General features: G+C 39.3%; 1 protein-coding gene across 6 annotated transcripts in view; it reads left to right on the forward strand.

The window, feature by feature from the left end:
* LRRC56 (leucine rich repeat containing 56) overlaps window positions 1-20,380 on the forward strand; it is a 58,824-nt gene that overhangs the window by 23,247 nt on the left and 15,197 nt on the right. For all 6 annotated transcript variants that reach the window (XM_079310023.1, XM_079310025.1, XM_079310026.1 and 3 more), the window contains one exon: window positions 3,982-4,042. In XM_079310023.1, coding sequence (XP_079166149.1) covers window positions 3,982-4,042 — 61 coding nt within the window. The remainder of the gene's footprint in view (window positions 1-3,981; window positions 4,043-20,380) is intronic.

Here is a 20,380-nt window from a genome sequence, read left to right on the forward strand (position 1 = left end):
TTCAGTTTTGATTGCTGACAGGTATGGAATTGCATTCATGACCGGCACATAAAAATTCCTTTTGAAAATGATGGTGGGATAGAGTCATTTAAGACACTACATAGTCCTCTTATTTCTAAGTAATTTTAATAGCTCCAAATCAAGTTACCCACAGTGCTGTTCGCTGGTCCTTATTGAATTGTTGCCTGCTGGTGGCCAGACTAAGTAGATTAAGTGTCTGGAGATTGCCACTTCCCTTGCAGGCGTTTTATCGAGGCAAAGCTCTGCCAAGGGTTCAGGAGTAGCCATGTGCTATTTCTCATGCAGGGACAGCATCTCTCTTTCCTCTTGCCCTATTTGTTGGCACTCCTGGTGCAGGGCTGGGACACCTCTGCTGGCAACCAGCCATGGCAGTAGCAGGTGCTTGCATGGCCAGGGAGCAGCACAGGGGCTGGAGGAGCAAATCTGGTATGATGTCACTGTCCAGGATGGTCTTGACTCAGCTGGTACTGACAAACTCACTGAGCAGGGCTGGGGCAGGGTCTCCAGGAGTCACAAGTATGCTCTGGGGCAGTGTGCTTATGGGAAACCCTGCACTGAGGTTTTCCTGTCAGATCCCCATCTCAGGTAGCTCAACTGCAGCTGCCTTGGGTTTGACTGAAAGAGCTGTGGTCTCACCCCTCCCAGTTGTATTGCCACTTCATCCCAGAAATGTGCAAAAAATGAGTGTATAGAAATAGCATTGAAGTGATACATCTTGCTTGATCAAACACAGCTCAAGTGAACTAAATAGACTGTTTAATTTGCATATCAGGTTGCTCTTGCTAGAAGAATACAGCCTGTTTTCATATGCTTGTTTTGTGTTGTAGGATCAACAAAGCACGATGGTTGGCTAATGCCAATGCAAGCATTTGTCAGTAATTTCTTTTGTTTGTTTTTCATTAGTCCATATTTCAAAAGACACAAGTCAAGCCTCCATGATTTCTTGTTAACAGCAGAAAAACAAAGATATATGATGCTACCTAAAGAATACTTCATAATATAAATAAGTGTTGGAAGTATTGTAACTGTAGGATATAATAAAACCAGCATTTTGGCTGCTTTCTCTTTACTCCTGGGCTGTTTTCTAAATGTCATCTGCTGTACCAAGGCACCTTGGAAAGACATCCACAATGTGAAGTGCAGCACTTCAGGGTGTGTTGTTGAGTGTGTGTATCTGTAACTTTTATTCACCCAACTTGCACTTTGATTTCTTTCTGCCCTTCATTTGGTTTTGTTCCACTGGTACAGTAGAATAGTTTAACACTAGTACATTGCTGGTGGTTAGTAATTTCAGAGCCATGTAACAAAACCAGTCTTTAGTGAAAGGGAATCGCAGACAGATGAGATAACGCTGCTTGTCATTCTGAATTCTCAGCCTTGTCCTGCAATCATCAGCAATTCTGTGGACCAGTCTTGTTTTTAAAATCAAAATTATACAAAGGAAGGCAGTTTCTGGATGAGGAATATACCACTTGTACTTCTGAAATTAATATTGGAAGTTAATACTGTTGTATTTTAGAGTACTTTTATGTTAGTATCATGTGTCCTTGCTCTGAGGAAAGATGCCATGGGGTTAAAATTAAGAAAATTAGAAATGTACTGTTACATTAGGATAAGTATCTTGTCACCTTCATTTTACAATTTTCTCTTCCCAATTTAATCTTCGGGCCTCTAATCGATTTATAAGGATTTGGGACTCTAAAAACCAGAAGAAGTCAATGGAATAATGAATTCTTAGCACCAAAGAACAATTACATATCAATACGAAAGTTAAAGGAGGGAAGAACCTGCAGACTTGCAGAAATACATTGCAGAATATTGCTGGCAGAATTTTGCACCACCATGCATTGTATATTTCTATTTCAAGCTAGGAAACCACACATTAAAGGGTAACACTTTACGAGTTCCCAGGGATAGATTGTGCCAAAGTGCAAAAAAAATCTGAGATGGAGGATCAAGTTACAATAATGAACTAACCAGATGTGAAAATTGTATTATCAGCCTGTCACTCGGCCTCTTTGGATCCTTTAATAGCTTCTTCTTTCCTGAACCAGCCCTAAATGCATTCAGTGAAAAGCTTTTTCTTGGGCAAGGCTCTCCATTTCTCTTGACTCCTCATTCAAATCTTCTGCCTAACACCAGTCCTTAAAACTCCTTTTGCCTTGTAATGCTTTGCAGCAGCCTTTGCTTTAAGGCTTGGTTTAAGGTTTTACCTCTCTGAATCCATGGCACTACTGCTCAGTTTTGAGCTGGGACTGGGGAGGTTACTTCACTCCACTCATTTTTTACTTTAATACTTCAGGGGATGGCATTTAATCTCTCCATCCTGTCAGAAACAGGATAGAAATTTTTAGTGTCTAGATTTTTTTTTGGGTTGGGGGGGGGAATGGGGGTAGATTCCTTAGGGTGTGTTTTATATCTGGGGGAGTCTTTGCTCTCTAGCTAGTATGACTGCTGTTAGTAATTAACAGAGATCCTATTATTTCCTCTGCCAGGACTCCAAATTATTTTGTTGCCATATGTATGTATGAACATATAAAACTTGTTTGACATAAGGAAGCATACCCTGCAGGATGAGGATTGTGTGTTCTAATTTGTTCTTCAATTTTTGTGGATTGTGGAAAATTATTGAAAAACAAGGCTAAAAGAATTGACCAGTATGTTTTGACTTTTTTGTATCTTCAAAAGTGCTTTGCAAAGACATGAACTTAAATACTTGCAGTACAGCATGAAGATCAATATGTGCATTATGATCACTCCAAAATAACATGGGATGGAGATAATGCCTCTATTAAAACATGATTTATTAAAATGTTTTTGCCATAAATGCTCTTGTTCTGTTTAGGGAATGAACAACATGACCTCCTTTCTTTGATTTTGGGATCCCACTCCCCTTTCTTTTTTTTATACTTTGCAAAGCACTCGACTGGTGACCTTCTGGACATTGGTAAATCACCCTTTCCAGACAGTGATTACTCAGAGAACTCATAAAAATATTTGCTGAGAATACATTTTAATGTTTCAGCAATGATCCAATTTGTCTGAAATTGGTATTGCTTCTACATGGTTGCATGTTATACTGGAGGATGCTCATCAGCCTTGAGTAAACTGTGCTAGTGGGAATGGGTACACATTTGCTACTGTCCCTAAGAAATGGTTTCTGAGACTTGAGCTTATGTCTAAATTATTCTGTACCTCAGGGGGATTTGGTGTATGATTTTGGTTCAGAGATACATTTAGGGTGAACCAAAAAGGCAAAAGTCTCAAGGATATGAAAAAAACCCCATAACAACAGAATACTGAGGGGTTTATAGATATGAAACTTGTGCAATTCAATGGTAAACAATGATAAACAATTTTATCCAGAAAATTAAAATAAGAAAGCAATGCTTTGCAAAATGTAGCATTTAGGGGGCCTGTGAACTGTGAAATGTGATGTTGTGACATGGAACATTATGTGTTTGCTGTTTGACTCAAAGTTATATTTTGAAGAGGTGTTACTTGGCTGTGCATCCAGTAAGTCCATCACTACTTGCCATTAAATAGGTCATGGAATGCTATTCTCTAAAGTATCCCTTAACTCTGCAGAGCATCACTCAGTTAAAAGTCAATCAGGATGGGGAATCAGACCAAAGAAAACAGACACCCATCAAGCCAGTTTCTTTTGTTGTCTGTCTGGAAAGGTGCCATATCAGAATTTCCAGTGAGAGGTTCAAAAATTGTAATTGGGTAGTCATGCAGACAATACGTATATGTTTCAAAAATGCAAAGGATGAAATAGTTTTTGAGTGAAATAATCTTACTGATTTTCTTAGAAGAAGTCCAGCATAGGCCTGGCAGAAACAGCTAAGAAATTGTGAAAATAGCTTGTAAAATTAGATGCTTCAATTTGTAATTGTGATAATTTTCCTTTACTCTAATCCCAGGTCCTCAAAGTGATTCTTTATTCTGTTCCCACAGGTGTGCATCTGCCTAATCTGAGAGAACTGAAGTTGAACAATAGCTTGCTTGCATCTGTGAGGTAAGAAATGAATGATTCTGGAAAATAAATATAAAGAATAACAGCCCTGTATTTTATTTAAGTGATAAAATCTTCATTTGTGCTGCTTTCATTCCTTCAATTTCTCCACGCTATGATAATGGATTAGGTCATGAATATATACTCCACTACCACAGAGGTTTAAGGACAGGACCTGATCTAGAATAAATCAGTGTAGCTGAAATTGTGCAAATGAATTAGCCCTAGTTTGCCACCAGGGTAGTTCCTTCTGTGCTGAAGTCCATGGAAATTTGTTACACATTTGAAAGGAGTTAAAAATTCCCCTCTTATCTATGTCTAGGTGCTTGAATTTCAGTGTTTTAGCCTTTGGGCTTTTACTGTGTACAGTAGTCTGTTCTGTACAGGTCAGACCAGTTCCTCAGCTGATGAGAATCACTTTGGCTTTACTGAAGTCAATAGAATCAGGTTTGTGAGAGCTGCTGTGAAGCCTGCATGTCCCTGGCTTGCTGAGCTGCATGAAAACATCATGTTTTCTCCCAGACAGCTGGAGGGAGTTGGTTGGTTGCAAAGGTAGAAGTGAAAACCATCACAATGAGGAAGCATAGCTGTCTTCTCTCTCCTGTGCTGATATCTGTATTACCCTTGCCAATTAATGCAAAGTGGAAAAATACAGTTCATCAGAAAAGGGCTGTGTAAAAGGCCCTGTTTTAAACAGGACTGCTCTCTGGCTTTCTATGGGTATCTGCTAAACTCATGGGGGAAAATGTCAATTCTTTTTAAGAGAACATGTTCCATCATAAGAAATCGCAATAAATTATTCTTGGTCTCTCTAAAGTATCTAATGGACTTCAGTGGCTACACCTTGATCTTATTTTCCCCTGTTCTGGTGTTGAGATGAAGTATCTGCAGTCTAAATTTTGGTTTTCTTGACTCCTAATCCATAGCATGTAAGAGTGGTAATTCTACATTGCTGCAATTACTTTAATAGCAACTGACCATTGTCATTGGCATGAAATCTCTCCATTATTGCAATAGAGGAGTAAATAGTGTGTGAAAAAAAAATAATTTTTGACAATACTAAGAGGTATTTGACAATTTCAAGAAATACTATATTAAAAAGGACAAAAATATAAAAAGTGGGTTTTAGTTTGATCAAAACTCCATTTTCTCTTAAAATGTGTCAACAGTTGTGCTGGTACTAAATATAAGAATCCAGTTCAGGAAAACTAAACTGCTTGACTCATGGTTTTGGCAGGATTTTACATCTCTGTATTCTGAGACTCTAATTTCTGTCATGAAAAATTCTGGTAAACCATTTTCTTTGACCTGACACCCTTGTGGACCTGGATGCAGGGAATGCTTGGTCTCAAGTTGAGTTTTGATTTGATCTACTCTAATGCAAATATGTTTGGGCTTGGATATCAAGTCTAATATTGTGATGTTTCCCAGGCACTCTGGCTCCAGGAGAAACTACCTGCTCCTCCTCCTGTGTGCCAGTTAAATGCAATTCCCAGGGAATAGGTAAAGGAAGAAGATTTTGTTAGCTTTCCTAGACATGAACTCAGTCTGTATAGTTACAGCAGCAGCTTTGCTTTATTTATTCATATCTTTGACAATCTGTCATTGATAAAAACAGATCTTTTAAGAGCACATCCCATGCAAGCTCAGCCTTGTACTTGAACTTTATTTTTGGATGTCTGCATCATGTCAATTTAATGCCCATTAGAGCAACATTGCTGCCACAGCAGTAGTGATGCCTGCTATACCTAATGCAACATAGCTGCTCCCATTCTAGAGGCTGCTGCCATTTGCTCCACAATTCAGAATCTTATTTCTGAATTAATCTTGTTGATATTTAGATTCTGTCCAAAAAGAGATTATTTTGTTTTATTCAACCAAACCCTTCCAAATGAGGCTTTTTGAGGGTGACAGAAAAAGTGTTCTTCCTTCTTACTGAAAGTAATTCCCACAGATTTTATCAGCCATAAGGTCAGAATCATTGTGGTTGTAGTTTGAAAATGGGCAGCAGATAATAGGAAATGTCTTGTTAGGACCAACGGGAAGATTGGTTTTATTTACTGAAAAGAAGGCAAGGACAGGAAAGCAGAAAAAAGAGTGTATTTTACATACTTGGGATGCTAAAAGCAGACATTCTTTTTAATGTTATTTACTCTATTTTATGTTATAAAAACATATTTTGATGAATCATTATGAAGAAAAGGCTGTCACTGTGCATGCATGAGTGGGTAATAAGAGGGGGGACTTTATGTTTTGTTACTTTATTTTTGTGTCATCTTGCCTTGCAGAGTAGGATTACCTAATTATTTTTAGATTAAATGGAATTGGAACTTTTAAATTTTTTTTTCATTTTGAAAGTGGAAGATTAATTGACTTGGTAGATGTCAAAATGAAGGTTTATCATCCTGACTTCAGTTACTGAATTTTTTTTGAGGCATTTATTCCTGTCAACCTCACATAGGAACTTAAGTTGTGAGGATGCTGAGGTGTGCATTGCCATGCACTGTTCAATGGAAATCAAAGCAGTCATGTTCTGGCAGTGAGGAATCAAGGTGTTCTTGTATTACAATTTTCTATGAGAGATCAAGGCTTGCTAGGTCAGTGGGTTTGGATATTGGCTTCTCCTGGTAGTTCCTCTAGAAGTTGTGATTCCTTTGATGGGAAATGTGTTTGATCTACCTTACTTCTAAATTCATGGTCCTTCCCCAATCCTCCTAAAGCTTGCATTACTTTTGAATACTTGAAACTTTGAAAGGATACCATTATCAACTATTTCATTTAATCCAATAGAAAAATATATCCAAGTTTATCTGCAGATAATTGATCTTGGTGGTTGAAAGGGAATTTCTTTCTTGGCTGCTTCTGGGTTTTGCTTTTCTACTGGCCCTTTGCTAAAGGAAACGGCTCTGGAAAATCCAGTGTACTGTGAAAAGGAAAAAGTTCATATTGTTGTTAATTTTCTAAGTCACAATAATTTCATTATGTCCTTCTTTGGTGACCTTCACCCATTTGCTAGCAATGGAGAAATTCTAGATTTATGGACTGATAATTGAGGATGAAAAGTGCCTGCTAAAATCGGCTTCTTCTTTTTCTTTTTTTTTTTTTTTTGTCGTGGCCATGGTCCTCATTTTTGAAATGCTTCCAGAAGAAGAACTATATTCCAAGACCAATGAATTACTACTTCTTTGGCATGTAGCCTGTGTATTTTTTATCAGATTGCTTTTATTCTCAATTCAGGGATGAATGAAAAGATCTGTTTAAAAATGTTTAGATAGATATCTTTTCAAAAGGGCTTTTAAATCAGATAGGGAATCTTGGGACGTGGTTCCCATAAGTTTCCAGAAGAAGCTGCTCCAGCAGCTGAAGTTCATTTCCTCCCATTCAGCACTACACATTATAGCCAGCAAAGAGTGATCTGCTCTGAGAGTTTCTTGAGAAACTGCCTCTAACAGAGAGGCTCATATCTCATATTTTTAGTGAGATGAAATGCAGAGACTGCAAAGTCTGGGGACAAAAGTGAGTTTGGAGGATATAGGGAAAGGAAAGCAGATTTTCTTCATCCAGACTGAGTTAACATTTCATTGCTGCAATTCTCTAACTGGTCTGGCACTATTGCAGAAGCATCCCTCAGAACAAGTGGGAAGTAATCCTGGTCTGTTTCAGTTGTTAGAACTGTCTGGAGGTTTAAATGAACAAGGTGCAGAGTATGCATTCGAAATCAACAATTCTTATGCTTTTATGAGCCTTAGATTTTGATTTGTTTTTTTTTTAACACCAGCTTCTGGAGACACGGCTAGCAACACAGGAGTCTCTGTATTCACATTTTGAAATGTTTTGAGCCCTCTTGGCTGTGAAAAAAATAGCTGCAAATATGAGCCAAGTGATTTAAGTAAAGATTTTGCTGATCATTTTGTGACTTTAAGAAACCAGAACCAAACAAATTATTTCTTAATTCAGGGCAAGGACTCTAAGGTAATGTTTAAAAGTACTTTTTGAGACTTGAATCAGGATCTTCAGATATTTTAACTTAGCAATAAACCTCCTTTTTACCCAGAAAAGAGTTTAAGGAAATATAATATCTTGTGTTTTTAAAGTCACAAGAAGTTTATTTTCAGTGGCATTGCCCACAAGCTGAAAATTAAACGTTGGTCCAATTGCTTTGCTGGGTCTAGATCAAGTTGCAACATCTTGTACAAGACTAAGCCACGACACTGATCACCCCAAAATTTGATGCACTGCTGATAGTGTGTCTAGGCACCAACTATTTTCTGAATAGTTTTCCCTCAAACAGGGGGAATGTGGGGGCATCATTCCCCTAAATTTGCTTTTTTTCTTGTTATTTTTACTTACTCCTTTCCCATCTCTTTTCTCCAGTTTTTTTCCTGCTTTTTTCCTCTGCTTGTCATTTCTAATCTTTTGCAATTACTGCATTGCTATGTTTGATGTGTAGTAACATGTACATTGATACATGGATATCACATGTAAAAGCAACAGGTTTGGGGGAACAAGGATCAGCATTGCTGTTATGATATTTAAAATCCCCAAAGAGTTTCTAAAGTCAATTCAGTTTGCATTACAAGTGCAAATGTTTGTCAAGAGATGATGTATTTGTGTTGCAGCAGTTTCTTACTGTGTTTGGTAAGGAATTGGGGTGCTCTTTCTTGAGGTTGTTCTTACACATGCTCTGATTTGGTCGGGATCAATCCTTTCAAACCCTTATTTCAGCACTGTTTACTTTCATATTCATATTTCATGATGGGGAAAGCATTTAATTTCAAATGCAGGCTAGTTTCTGTAGGAAGTGTTCCTCTTAATTCTTTTGTCTGTCTGGACTGAATGTCCTTCAGCAGTGAAAGATGCTATGAAGTCTGTCTTAAGAACATGTTCTTTGAGGACTTAGAGTTCTTTCCAAGAGCTAGGAAAGCATTTAAATTGAATCTTAATCTCTGTATTAATGAGCCTTCTTTGTATTAGTGCCTGCAGAACCCCGAGAGTATTACAAACCTGGGAAAAATTGCTGTGACCTCAAGTTTTATTTAGCATTGATGGTTTTAAGGATATTCATATTATTGATAAAATGTAATGATTTTGGGATAGAAATACAGCTTCTTTTAGTTGAGTGGATTATTTTCAGAAAAGCACAATCTGCCTTCGGCTCTAGGGAAATCTGATTGCTTTGACCACTTATCTGTCCTGGGTAGACCTCTGGTTTAATTTCACCAGGTCAGGTGCCCAAAGTAGAAAATGTGTCTTTGTGACCTTAGATATCAGGGGACCTGACAGCAAGGAACTTTTTCTGTACAAATGCACAGATGGGGCTTGGGCTCCATTCTGCAGCAAACACAGAGGGCACCAAAACAAACCTGTGGCCTTGCAGTGTCTTCCCATCAGCAGCCCATTTTCTGAAGCCTTCCCCAGCTGAAACTGCTCTGCCTTCTATTTCAGACAGTCAGGTACAGGGTGTGCCTGTGAGGAAGGGGATGATGAGGCAGGGCCTGCCCTTGCAGCTCCAGGTTTGGGTCTCCTGGCCGTGGCAGGGCTGGTGAGGAGTGTACAGTGCATCTCTCTCCTCACAGAGCAGAGAGGATCTGCAGGTTTCTTCCCCCAGGACACCACTATCCTGTTTCTATTTTGTGACTGCCATACAATGTGGGACATAAAAACCATCAGAGGATCATCACAGACCAGAGCAACACTTTTTGCATTGTGAACACAGCTAGTGAAAGAGCAAAGTAAGTAATAGTTAATGTGTGCAGGAAGGCTGCCAGTAAACTACTGCAAGGTCACACAAGCCCATTAAAAAACTGTGCCACCTCTCTGCCCACTATCTGAACAGACACTCTCCTTTGAGTTTATTTGGTAAAAAGTGGCCTTTCCTTTCAGGATGTTTTCTCATGCCTTGCACCTATTCAGCTTTATCTGGTCTTCAAAAAAATAGAACTCAGCTCCTGGGTTAGCTGCTGTTTCTACAGCATCCTGGGTTAGCTGTATAAATATGCTATATTTTCCATTTCAGTTGCTTATTTTATCCAGGGCAGACACAGTGTTCTGAATGAGTTGTGTACAAGGCTTTGCCTAGTGGTAACATGATCTTGCTTATATGCCCTGGATGGATATGATAGATCAAAATGTCAATAGTAACTAGTGGATTTCTGCCAGCAAAGAAGTACTTATATGCCTGGTTATTAGGCAGTTTGCAGCTGCTGTTTCAGCTGTCAGTGTCAGGGTTCACTTAAGAAAATTTACACCTTAATATTCATTTTAGCCAGTGATGAGGAAAAAAATGGTTATAAATCATGGTGTGAGAAACGCCAAAGAACAGGGTTGGGAAGCAAAAGTAATTATCCCATTGCCAGTGGAGCTGTTAAGGAAGCTGACCATCTAGGAGCCACTTTGGCAGAAACACTCACACCTCCCGAGATTTTCACTGCTGAGACTAAAGCACCTTCACAGTGGGTGGCTCCAGTGACCCCTGGGTGCCCCTCTTGGCTCCCTGCACACCCCACACTCACAGACAGATAGGGTTTCCTTACTGGCTCAGGCCTGGGTTTGCCACAGCAGAGTCCCAGATGTTTGGATCCTTAGAAGAATTTAATTGTGACACAATAACACAAAAACAGCTCAAGCTGGGTGCCTCCTTCCTGAGTGGAATCCAGCTGTGAGAAGATTGTCTTCATGGAAATAAGAAAATAATCAGCATTAGTTTAATGGGTTTGTAGGTTGTTTTGATTCTCTCCTACAAGGGAATTGCTTCTCCGCAGCTTGTTTGATTTTTTTATTGAAAATAATTATGTTCAGTGGGAAAATACGTTCTTGGAATGCAAGGTAAATGCTGATTTTAAAAAAGGGAAGGAATCAGGTTGGAGGGGAAATTATGCTAATAGTTGTATTTGTCAGTTGTAACTGCCAAGTGAGAGGAGTAAAAATGAATAAATAGGTAGAGTTTCAGTGTACAATCAGTTTCATTATTTAATTTCTATAAAATATTCTCCACACAGGAGTTGATTTAGTTGTTCTTATTTTCTGCAGACACATTGCTGCACACAAAGGGCCTGTTGCTTTTTTCCCCCCTAAAATACATGCACATTTCTTTTTCTCTAGCTATGTTCCTCATTTGTGTGTAGTGAAATTTTATTCTTCTATCATGAGATACTTAAAGGATGCATCAGACCTCTCAGATGCATCAACAGCTGAATCAATAGCTACAAGAAATAAATACTGAAATGTCTTTGTGTTTTAAGAGGTGAAGTTGTGATTTCATCAGCAGGTGTAATGTGTGCACATTCTCCACTCTTTACCATAATTTGCACTATGTGCTCTTGTGAGGGTGAGAACCTGAACACAAAGGTCTGATAATGAAACCTACCACTACACTTTATGAAGGACTGTGTGTTTGAAAGATCACTTGTGGTATCTCCTGGTTTGAGCTTCATCAACCTCACAATCCTACCACTCCACTTTCTTCTATTTCATCTCACCATGGGCAAGAATTCAGAGAGGTTTGGTTTGCTCTGCTTAGACAGAGCAACTACAGTTGCCTCAAAAGCAAGGTCAAGATGATCTACATCCGATTAACACACCTGCACCAGATTTGGATATCTGCTGGTGTGCTGTGAAGGAAATGCTGGGGCTCTGCCTTGTAGTAACACCCTCAGTATGGAAATCTGTAAGGTCCTGTCTCTCTCAGTAATCCTGATGGGCTTTGAGGTGCCCCAAGCTTCTCTTCTGCATCTTGTTTGCTAGTTGTAAAAGAACATCTGGAGGCCAGTACAAGCAGAGAAATTCTCACTTGTAGCTGTTGTTTAAGAAGAAGTCTTGACTCAGGACGTCTGGAGACAAGTCTGTCATGCAGATCTGTAGTGAACATTAGAGGCTGAGAGAGGAAAGAAATTTGGAGAAAATCAACTGTCATTCACAGGCCCAAGTTGCACCTGTATCTGTTTCTTGCAAGCTTCTTTATTTTTTGTTTTCTTATTAGATGTATACGCTGATAAAAAAATAAAGAAAGGAAAAGTTACAAAGAAGAAAAGGCCATCAGCCTCAGAAGGAAATCACTAATGTCATACAAATGTGCCTAACCTAAAGAATCACAAGAACCTGCATTTCCACCGTTGTATATTCAGACTGAATCACTTTAAATTACATTTTCTCTCTAGGTTTTCATATCAACCCTCTTTTGCAATATTTCAAGTTTGTTTTTGTTTTTTTGTTTTTTTGTTTTTTTTTTTTGCAGTGGAAACTCTATAGCCATTACCGTGACAAAAATTGAATAGCTAATCCAAGTTGGTCCAATTCTGTAGTTGTGTGTGGTCAATTAATCAAGAATTCCAGGGTTTTTTTGATACACAGAAAAAGACTTTTTTAGGGACTTTTTTCCTTTTTCCTTTTTTCTTTTTTTTTTTGGTGGTATGTCTTAACACCACTGAATCTGTCAGATGATTTGGACCTGTTACAGAATATTCCTTCTGCTTACCCTGAAGCATTAGAAGTTTTAAGTGTTGATTTTGAAGGATGAAATCTATATTAAAGCAAAGATGGAACATATCTGTCTTACTCTGTCAAAGCTCAGACCTGGAACATACTGTGAAACAGGCACACAACATGTGGGAGACTGAAAAGTTATTTATGCAGGAAATTTCAAAGCACTGTGAGATTCAATTCTTCAATGTGAGTAACTCCTTCTGAAACCACAGTTTCATAATCCTTTATTTTTTTATATGTAAGCTTTCAGCAGTGAGAACGAACAATTGCCAAAGCTGCAGGAACTGTCAGTGGCTCTGGGGTTAAACTGAGGGGCAATGGATCCATTGGTGTGAGAGTTTTATTGACTGTGTGTCTCAACTTTTTGCTGCTTGGAAATCCATTTGGCCTTGTGGAAGGTGTAGTGCACCCAGTGGGATGCAGCCATGGTGTGTCAAGTTTCTACAGTTTCTCTGGGGTGCAGCTTTATGCCAAGGGTGGGAGCTGAAGTAGGATGGAAAAAATGTAGTCAAGGGCAAATCTTGTTCGACAGGACCACACTTTGGCAATCTCTGCTCCTTTCAGATTGTGGGAGCTGAGTTACAGAGATTGTTCTTTCATTGTGAGAATCCTATAGCAGTAACTAAGCTGACAAGAAGTTTTAATGATCAAAAAGAAATTAACACAAAATTACGTTATCCTTCCCACACATGGTGTATATTCGTGTGATAAGGAATTGCTGTTCCTCACTCCATCAGCATTGATCAAGCCTATTATTCTGCTCTGAGGGTTTTTTTGACAGCAACTAAAAATGAGAGCACTTGAAATTAAAGCTACATTTCATGTGTATTAACTTAAATAGAAGTAAGCATCTCAGTTACCTTAGGCACAAGTATGACAAGTTACAGAAGTGTATGTATTAGCATTCCCACTTACAAATATCTCTCTCCTGTTGGTCTCACAAAGCACTTTTTGTTTAAATGAGGTATAATCTGACATGAAAAATAAAGTTCTTGCAGGTAATATAGCATTTGTTGTAATATTGCAGCTGCTACTGTGGTTTCAATGAGGTAATGAGAAGCAACAATGACAAGTGAAAAAGTTATAATAAATCAGGAATAGCCCAGAGATGTATCTCACTGGGTTTGGGTTTTTCATCTGTTTTCATCTCCTGTGTGCAGATGCTGTCCTTGCCTGCCAACGCTGGAGGGGGAGGCAGGGGGCAGTGGGCACTGGTGTTAGTGCAACAAGGATTTTTATACAGTGTCTGTGGTTGCAGCATGGCCACAGATGTGTCCATGGCAGAGCTCAAGCACTCTTATCAGGACCAGAGTGGTCCTTGGCTCCTGTCCTGGAAAACAGCCAAACTGCCTTGGATAGTTTGTGGTTTTGGCTGCCATAGCCAGGTCCTGTCCTTGTTTTCAGGCTTTTGCTTTAGTAAAAGTGCTGGCCAAAAGCAAGTAGCTCCTTGATAATTGTAATTTGCCTTAGTAGCCCATAAAAGCTGTGGCAGGTGTCTCTCCCTTTGAAAAGGCAGAGTCACAGGCTGCATGAAGTGTGACAACTTGAATGTTCTCCCTGATCTATACACCCATTTTGCTGTCAATGAAGCATTCAGCCGAGATCCATAGCTAAAAAAAAAGCAATATGTGAGATCTTTGCTCCTTTCCAAACTTGGAACTTAACACGCAAGCAACCAACAAACAAAACCCCACAACCCTAGAATAAAATAGTGAAATTTGTTTTTGCCAGGGGTATTAGCACTGTAGCCCATTTTGGAAACAGCTTCTTATTCATGGTAAGGTTGCCTCAAAAATTTGGGACAACAGAGACATGCTACTGCAAAGACCTTTGGCAACAATAACTTTTTGTTCGCACAGAAATTCTTCATTTGCATGTAAAAGGGAGTTATGAAAACAGAATTTCATAGACACAATTTTTATTCAAGAAGACATTTGGTAAATGCATGCTTTCTGTTCAGCCTGAAACAAACTAGCCTTCCTCTGATGTATTTAAGAATTGCCTAGCAAACTCGCTTTTTTGCTTAGTTTTTGAAGTCTCCAACAGCATGTCTCAACAGGATCAGGAACTCCTTCTGTTGAAAAGTTGCACAGTTCAGAAGGCAGAATGAGACCAGATTATTAGGGGCTACATTTCCATGGTATTTCAGCCTAACAGTGGCCTTCTGGCAGCAAAAGATGAGACATGATCCTTGTTGTCTTGCACCTTGGGCTGTGGTTCACTCTGGCACAAGGGAGCATAAGATGCTAAAGGCAGCCTGTGTGTCATGGTGATGTAAGATGTGAGACAGAGGAGAACCAAGCCAACAGTTCTCAGCATATTACTACTTGAATTTCGAAGAGTGAATAGGAAACCAACAGGCTGAAGTGCTGCAAAGCAAGGCAGGTCATCACATTCACATGACATTTGTTCAGCTGTGAAAGGACACTGCAGGGACAGTAGGGACGTGGCCTCAGCACTGCTTGCAGATTTGGGGGCTGTGCCGTGGATTTGATCAAGGAACACATGCATACAATCAGTTTTACAATTTTGAATGCAGCTATTTGAGAACACAATGAAACTTTTATGTAAGCTTCCTATTAGAGCATATGTTACTGATTTTAATAATATTCAGGCTTTAAAAGCTTTTGTTTCAGATGTCAGAATTATCTGTACAACCAAGCCAGTGTGTGCTGACATCAACTATATCAATATTATGACAGTGAGGTTTGATAAATTCCACTTGATTTCTGTAGATCAGAGATGGGATTTTTTTCTTCCTTTATTTTGTAAGACTGTAGTTTGGACACTCTCTAGCAATCTTTATTTCAGAACAATCTTTAAAATAAATAAAATCTGCATCAATGGCTATTTTAGATGTATTGCTTCTGAAGACTTACTCAACAGATGCAGGTGTGGAACTACTTGCAAGTTCCATGGATTTAGTGCTTTATTTCTAGGTAAATGATTCAAAACCGACTCCAAGAAGAAAAGATGGGGTTTAAACTGACAAATGTGTTCAGGGTTTTGCTGTTGTGTTTACTGGGTAGCTTGAGCTCAGTGGAGTTATTCAAGATTTATTGTCGTGAAACCAAGAGTAGGATTTGGCTCTCTAGACATGATACTCATCCAGTAAAAATTTGGCTGGATCAAATCAGTCCCTGAAGAAAAAGGATGTTGGATTCATGGAAGATCACATTATTTCTCAAACTTCTTATTAGATGCTGTGAGCCAAACTGTTCCTTGCCCCTCTGCTCTCTCCTTAGCCTGGGGGAGTGATGACAAGATGGGAGAATCAGATTTCATGGGAAAAATTACTAAATGATTGTGCACAAGTGGGGAGGGTGTTGCCAAGACCCTCACAGAAGCACTGGGCTGTTTGATGAGTTCCCATCCCTGCAGCAGTTATTTTGAGATAGTTGGAACCCAGGCTTCAAACTCTTCAGTTTATTAATATTATTTTCTCAAAATCAATTATAAATGCAAATTTTTGGGTTAAAAGTGAAACAAGAGAGTCTATGTTGATTTCTTGGCACTTTGGGATACTAAAAACATGATCTGATATTCACTGTGTGCTTTGCAGGCAAGTGTGTGTGTAGGAGCACATGTGGAGTAATTACTCAGGAGGACTCTGGTTTGGCAGCTTCAGGGGCTGTAATCCTCTGTTTATCAACATCAAAGGTTATGATATACACATCCCCACCCCATGCTCCATCTCACTGCCTCAAACCTGTCTGGAATGAACCATAGCAGGGGTGAGCAGGATATATAATGGCTTAGGTTCTTAATTCCTGTAAAGTTCCCAGTTTCTGTGTCACTTGGGACAGGACACTTTTCCACTAGATTTGGATTATTCTTTGTATTAATGGGAGCTATGTTTCCTCTATAGTGTCTTCTCTTTCCTTCTGTAAGCTCTTTGTAGGTTGGACATCACTAGAACACTCCTGTGCTGCATCATGTGACCAACTGCCACCAGCCTTGTACAGTGTCCCAGCTTTTTTCTTTCAGCCATCAAACTTTTCAATCTTACTTTCTATTTTTGGAATAGTTTCTGTAATTTTCTGTAAGTGTATATCATGCCCAACACAGGAGAATCCTCCTCTCTGACATGTCTCATTAATTTCAGCCTTGGTCAATGATTATTTTAGAGGGAGTGTTTTATTACACTGCATGTATAATTATAGTGGATTTTCTGTGTTACTACCCTGATAAATTGTTATTAAGAGTTTATTATTACCTTAAAATAATCTACCCACGTAAATCATTATCAGAGTGCAGATTCCATTTAACTCCATTTAAATAAAAGTCAATAAATGTATCTCTCCAGTTTGGGCAGATCTCACCCTCTGCACTTAACATAAATGAAAACATGCCTGTGTGTACACTTGCACAGCCATGGTGGTCATGTGTGCTCAATTCCTCACTTTGCTCTCACCCCCTCCAAGGTGCATGTGCCAGATGCTCTAGAGCTGGTCCCAGAGAAGACACTCCCATCTCCTGCAAGCTCTTAAGTTCTTGTCCCACCAGCCAAAATATTTCAGAAGAATTTTCAGAAATGCAGGTGCGTGCAGTTGTGAGCAGCTTGCTTTGAGCTACATGGCTGTTTCACCTTCCAGCAGCCATGCTCTTAAGGGCAATTATCTCTATTGTAATTAGCAAGGGAATTTTCTCTGATGCTGCAGCATGAATCATGCAGCTTCCAAAAGATTAGTTTGTTAGTTACTGAATAAAATGTTTGCAGATGTACTTTGCTGAGATAACATCTCTGACTGGGGATGACTCATTACAGATGCAGATGTAAAGATCTGCAGGACCAAAATGTGACTGCATGGTCCAGAATTTTAGGCTTCTCTAGCAGCTAGCATGACCCTAGTGTCAGCAAGAGGAATTTGATTCTGCAGTAGGGCCCAAAGGGGAAAAAGACCTTTTGCCTCTTTTCCTCATTGCCTCTAAATTAGCAGGGAAGGAAGGGTGGCAGTCATTTGCTCTTCATAAGAGCTAGTTTCCTTCATGAGGGGCAGGAGAAGAGATACCTTGGGCTGCTGAGTCTCTTCCCTGAAACAAGAGAGCAAAACTGAGCCAAGTCGTGCCAAACAGTGCAACAAAGTTGATGCTTTCTTAGTATTTTGTTTCTCGAGTTAAAGATGAGCCAGCTTCAGCCTTGTAAGAAACCACTTCCCATTAGCTTCTATAATTTTTTCTATTCTGAAGTGTCAGTTTAAGCATTTTTTTAATAACAAGACCCTGTTACCAAACACTGGGATGCATTGCAAACATACAAAGGTTCTGCCAAAGAGTCTACCTTCTGCAAGTACCCAAGACATGGGATGTACAACCTAATTCCTTTGTTAGGGATACAAATGCTCATCAACTTTGATTACTATTAACCTGGAAAGGGCTACTCCTGACATATGCCAGTTATCTGTAGGAGAGTCAGGGCTGCAAATCCATGGATGAAACTGGAATGGATTTGAGATTAAACTTAGTAGCACAAATTGTGATGAAAAAGGAAAGTAGGCTTACCTTTAGAAGTCATTTCAGTTAGGGTTTTCTTCTGATGCTGTGCACAGCCAGAGAATGCTTTAAGGACTTGTTAGCTAATAATTCCTAGTGAGTGTGCCATGCATGGGCTAGCTAGTGTGAGCAGGGACTGGCCCTGTCTGTGTGCACAGGGTTTAGCCACAAACCCAGCTCTGGAACAGAAAACTGTGTCAGAGAGAAATAGGATTTAACTCTGCAGTCTTAAACTTCTAAGCAGGAAACTGCTTCCACAAATGCATGGAGTGATCAAGGACTAGAGGGAATAACTGTTTGTTCTTGGGAACCTGTGTAAAACTTGCTTGGGAATTAATCCTCTGCTTTGCTTTGGCATTCTTTATATTGACAGTGAAACATTAGGAAAAGCATATTACTGCATTCTCATTCTGTGGCAAAAACTCTTCAGTTAAAAATTCAAGACAAATTAAAAATGGAAATAAAGTCCATTCACCATATATTCCTCTACCATATGTAATCAGGTTAGGACTGTCTTCAGTTTTGCTGGCCTGATAAACAGAGCATCTATCAGAAACAGTGTTTCAATGACACAAAAACGAGACTGACTACTTCCCTTTATCTCTGTTCAGTAGTTTACAGAAGAGAAAATTCCCCCAAAATTTTAAAATCTCATCAGTGCTTGAAGAGGATCATGAAATGAGCAGGCAATCCCTTCATGTTATTCCTAATGCCATATTTGTGTTTATGGCTGTGTTGGCCTTGCTTGATGGTAGGTTCTGTTTTTGTAATTTAATTTAATTTCTTTCTTATTATAGGCGTGCGGCTTGCAAATCTAATAATAAATTTTCTGTAAATATTACTTTGGGAGGCATCTGCTCCTTAAGGAAGCCTTAGAATCAGTTTTTGTTTTATTTAGAAAATATACACAATGTAAATAGACCCTGGAAGATCTTGTGCCAGGCCAAGGATGTGGTGATATGAATTTGGCTTTCTTTAACCTTGTGTCACTAGAGGCAAGCTTCCTGGATGCACAAAATTCCTGCAGGTGTTGTGGTTCATATCATTTGGGGGTTTTCTCCTCAAGGGAAGACTACCCTTGGATGGAAAGATATGTTCAATGAGACTGAGATTTTTCTTTTTTACTTTAGTTTTGGCCATTGAATCAGCTGCACTGTTTGCAACTCAAAAGCTATAAAATGTTACATAAACTCATTGTGTGGTGTATCCATTGTGGGCTCATTGAAATGGGCAGCATCCAGGGAAGGGGGAGAGACACCCACTGCATACAGCCCCTGCAGTGGTAGTGGATGGATTAAATCAGACAGGTCTGAATGATGCCCATGGACATACCAATCCCTAGGAGGCAGAGGGGTGAAAATCCCCAATTTCACCTAGAAACTCTCATTCAACCCTGTATTTGCCCCATCACAGAAGAGAGGCACCTGGGGATATTTTCCCTTGCACTCATCCTTTATTCAGACTTACACAGGCTCCTTTCGTGACAAGGCCCTTCCCAAGTATTCAGATGGTAGAGAAACAACAAAAAACATACAGATAAGAATATGTCTATCCCCACTCATAAAAGCCTTCCTTCCTGACCTCTGGGACTGGCTGGATGCCCAGCATCCCTGGAGCATGCAGCTTGACTACAGGGGTTTGCTGCAAAGCTGCATCAAAGCTGCATGAGGCTCTCAGAGGGCAATGCAAAGCTGGTCTTGTTCCCTGTCCTCCACAAAGAGTGCAACAACTTTACCTTGATATTTCAAAATTACAAGAGCCCCCATGACTTATATCTTCTGCAATTTTCTGTAGATAACTTCCTCTTATCTGTATTATAAGAATGAATATTGTAAGATATAGCTAATCCAAAATTCTGAGGTCCAATAATCTCCATTTAAGAACTATTTTAGACAGTCCTGAGAAACTGGCCTGGCTTGAGTATGGGTGTTGGACAAGATCCTTCCAACTCAGCCATTGCTGTGTTTCTGTGAACTCCATGCTAGTTTCTACTTCCTCTGATAAACTGTCTTTGAATTTAGTTACCCAGTATTTAGTTTCTTATTATTCAGATACTCTGATATCATGGCTACAGGCGAGAATTCTAAGCTTTTGGTTGGTTTGGGATTTGATGAAGTGTTGTATTTTGTTTATGTTTTACCAGTGGCTTTATTCAGCTTAATGTTGCCAAAGATGGCAGGTGATTAAGGCCCCAGTTTGATTTGCCACCCTTTTTGTGTTATCTTTGTATTATGCAGCACTGTAATGTCAATAGGACATTACATGTGCATGGACTCAAGCAGGTCTGTGGCTGATTTTCTGGGTTATGACCAGAAAGTTTAAAGTTAATATAAATGATCCCTTATTGATATTTTGCTACACCCAAAG

Source organism: Erithacus rubecula (genome assembly GCF_903797595.1).
Source record: "Erithacus rubecula genome assembly, chromosome: 6".
NCBI classification, from domain to species: Eukaryota; Metazoa; Chordata; class Aves; order Passeriformes; family Muscicapidae; genus Erithacus; species Erithacus rubecula.